This window comes from Diaphorina citri, unplaced genomic scaffold, assembly GCF_000475195.1.
Source record: "Diaphorina citri unplaced genomic scaffold, Diaci psyllid genome assembly version 1.1 scaffold7427, whole genome shotgun sequence".
NCBI lineage: Eukaryota > Metazoa > Arthropoda > Insecta > Hemiptera > Psyllidae > Diaphorina > Diaphorina citri.
The window spans coordinates 1-3,547 of record NW_007384803.1 but is presented as its reverse complement, the minus strand read 5'-3'; the positions used below and the strand labels follow the sequence as shown (position 1 = coordinate 3,547).

The window sequence follows — 3,547 nt, the reverse complement described above, 5'->3', positions numbered from 1 at the left end:
TCACACGAGTGGCCTCTGATGCAATACAAGTGGATGAATGATGTGTGTTACCCCCTGTATGACGTAAGTAGAACATTTGGTTACCTTCTGTATAAGTTTTTTCGAAGCTAAAGAGAACTTTGTTTTTCTTTATCGTCATTTTAATTTCGGGTTATAAGCTTAACCCATCCCTTGAGGCAGTTGCCCCCACACCTTAGCCTCAGAGCGGGCTTTTTGTGCATGTATTCAATTTCGGAGTGAAGAAACAACCCACCTCCTACATTAAACTCGTGTTGTCTGTGTGGTAGCATGTCCATCCCTAATGGATGAGAAGAGACAATACTTCAGGTGCTTGATCAACACGACAACATCAGAAAGTAAAGCCGGCCATTCACTATCAGGTATATCTGACAGTTCCGCCTGAACAGGTGCGCCTGTCAGGTCTACCTGATAGTGTATGGCCGGCCTAACCAGTCCAATTATTTGCAAACGAAATACGAGTGTACATTTTTGTCCAATTAAATCAATGCTCATCATGTAATCCTCTTGTTTTATTTCAGGCGCTGTCCAATATGAATCCCAAGTTTGAGATCCTACGCAAGGGAGTCCTGATCAACAAAGAAGAGTGGAGGAAACTTTACGAACAAAGCAATACTAGTAATACGGACGGGATAGAAGAGGCAGTCAAATAACACCACATATAGAAACCTCGTCATTTCTATGCAATGAAACAGTAGAATTAACACCGCAGTGAGAAAACAAAAAGGAAGTGAGGGGAAAAAGGGCGAAGGAGGCCGAAGAAAAGGTGGAAGAATTGTGTGAAACAAGACTTGAGTGAGAAAAATTTAACAGGGCGTGAAGTACACAATAGGGCGGCCTGGAAGAGACTGACAAGAAACGCCGACCTTATTTAAGTAGGAAAAGGTTAGGAAGAAGAAGAGGAGTGAGAAATGAAAACGGAGAATGAAATTCAGAAAGGCCTGGTTGTCAACCCGCCCCGAATTGTTTTCACGAGGTTGAGTGCCTCTCAAAATAAACCAGTGGTCATAGATGGTCATTTGTCCAGATACCAACCACACACAACGTTGCTTAACCTCAGAGACACACAGGAGACTGGTATATTCAAATAGTCGTTGGTTTTTCACGAAATTTAACCAAGGATTTTTCCTATCTTCCTACTCTACTTATTTTTCAGATTTTTACGTAAATCTTCCTGAGAGCACCTCAAATAATTACTATGTCACTCATTTTGTTTAAATTTTGTAAGGATACTTAGCAGTTTAGATGTAGTTGAAATAAGTAGTTCTTACAACAATTTGTTGGTACTTATCTACCTATTAATTCCATGAATATGTGCTTGATTCTTATAATTTTAAAATTTTTATAACTTCCTAAAATATTAAGCCATATTTCAACAATGACCTAATTCGGATTCCTACAATTTGAAAACCCATTTCTCCCGTGCCCACATTTCACTAAATTGTTCTTATTACCTACTTAGGATTCTTACGATTTCTTTCTTACTTTTTTGAATCCCAATTACCTACCTATCTCGAAACATAATCTCATTCTTATTCATTTCATGAATTAGTTCCTACATTTCTCTATAATATTCCTACAATATTGAGACATATTTCATGAATTTGTTCCTATCCTTTCTGAAATCTGCATCACTCTGTTTGCCCAGCTCCTTCCTGATCCTATGCACTTCCACTCGTCCATTGGATGTACCAAGCACCTGGAATCAGGAAGAAAGTGATTTTTTAGTCACATATTTACGGGAATAAATTCCCATCAAGGGTACTGGATGGTGAAGGTACACGAACGTCAAGAGTTCGAAACAATATTCTATCTTTCCACGCAGCCTAGTTAGCTTGGAGTACGCCTTGTCTTCTAAGCACTAGGTCACGGGTTCGATTTCCGCGTGAACTGAACATTATCCTAAACACAGATGCTGGCTTTCTAATACTATCCCCCGTGCTCCTTCTTTCTCCGATTTCGGGACGGTAGGACCTCCTTTGTTAGAGCTCCTTCTATCGAAACTCTTTTTTTATCCTGTCTTCCTTCTCTCTTCGATTTCGGGACGATAAGACCATAGCAGTTACAGTTCCCTCTGTCAAACCTCTTAAAAAAAAACCCCTGAAAAAAAAAAAGCTTAACAAGCAATGTGCCGTTTCTTCGGGATGTTTTTCTTCCAAATGATATAATTTCCTTTGCATCACAGGTGTGAAAAAATCCAAATCTCCTCCTCCTACTTATTCTCTCCTCTTGTTCCTTTTCCTTCTTCTCCTCCCCTACTCCTCCTCTTCCTCCTATTTTCATACTTCTCTTCATTCTCCTCACCCTCCTCCACTGAAAGATACTCGGGTAAAATAAATGCTCTACATTTCACCTCCCTCATGATTAGAACATTACGTGACGTGTCATTCTCATACACATTAACGCCAGGTAGTGGTGTGTGGTAGCTGCATACGAAGGGGGAGATCTCAGCTTTGTGAGGACGAGTTCCTGGGAAATGGTTAAAGTGGCTCCAATCTAAATAATTGATAGAGAGAGCCATTTTTTGGTAGTTGGAAGTCATATTTTCAAATGGTTAGAATGATAGATGAGTAAGTAGGTAGCTACGTAGGACGTAGGTAAGTGGATATTGTAGGTATTTCCATAGAAAGTTTGAAATTTCCATAGAAAATCAATGTAGAAATTCCATAGATTGTAGGTTTCTAGCTTTAATTTGTATTTGTTTTGCCCAGTCTGGCTCATAAAACTATTGAGCACATTTTCTCTATCTGGTTGTTTGTCCAGCTCTTTACTAGAACAAAATTAACCCAACTTTTCTCTTTTTTCCTAAACAGACCACAAGTTAATTACTCCTTTTCAGTCAGTTACGATTACGTCACAGATAAAGTGTTTGGGACAATAAGACCACAGTAGTTCAGTTCCCTCTATCGGCCCTCTTCAACTAGGTTTACTAGGTACATCTTACTTGGTTTACTCATCACTTACTTGGTTTGGTTCAGAATCACTGTCAAGGCCGCTATCGGTTCCCTGAACCATTTTTATTGCAACAATTGGGCCGCATCCTTCCATGTTTTGTTTCAAAATGGACGCTGAAAGGGAAGTGATTTGGAGTGAACTTTGGCAAGGTGTAAATGTGAACTGTCTCATATCTAGGTAATACTTTTTTGGGATAAAATGGGTATTGAGTACCTACCTACGAGAAGAGCATACCTTTCTACAGCCAAGGTCCCATCCGGTTTTTTGCCTCCTCAACTCTTTCAACACTTACGAAGAAATTTTAGTGTATACTCCTACATCTAGGTAAAATCCACAAGAACTGGCAGTGAATTTTATTGGTATAAGGGAACAACTTGTTCAAAGCTGATAGTCTAAATAAAGCACTAATATGTAGTTTTCTGTACACTTCAGAATTTCCACACGACTTCAACATCAACCCCTAGCTCGTTTGCCTTTTTGCTGAAGCTCCAGACTCACCCGTATTATAAGACGGCGGCCTCAAGTGGATCTCGTCCCGCAAATTGATCATCCGGTCCCGCAAATCCCACACGCT

General features: G+C 39.8%; 1 protein-coding gene across 1 annotated transcript; it reads left to right on the top strand.

Moving 5' to 3' along the window:
• The first annotated feature begins 6 nt into the window (after positions 1 to 6).
• LOC108254036 (dual 3',5'-cyclic-AMP and -GMP phosphodiesterase 11A) lies at positions 7 to 1,203 on the top strand. Its single transcript, XM_017448978.2, has 2 exons — positions 7 to 63; positions 540 to 1,203. Exons 1-2 carry the CDS (start codon positions 19 to 21, stop codon positions 669 to 671), a joined length of 177 nt encoding a protein of 58 aa, XP_017304467.1. The 5' UTR covers positions 7 to 18; the 3' UTR covers positions 672 to 1,203.
• Positions 1,204 to 3,547: the final 2,344 nt, after the last annotated feature.

What these genes read in the sequence shown, in the direction of transcription:
- LOC108254036 (XM_017448978.2), top strand. Translation starts at nt 19, where the DNA reads ATGCAATACAAGTGGATGAATGATGTGTGTTACCCCCTGTATGAC. An exon ending in TGTGTTACCCCCTGTATGAC is followed by an intron (nt 64 to 539) that starts GTAAGTAGAACA and finishes GTTTTATTTCAG; the next exon opens with GCGCTGTCCAATATGAATCC.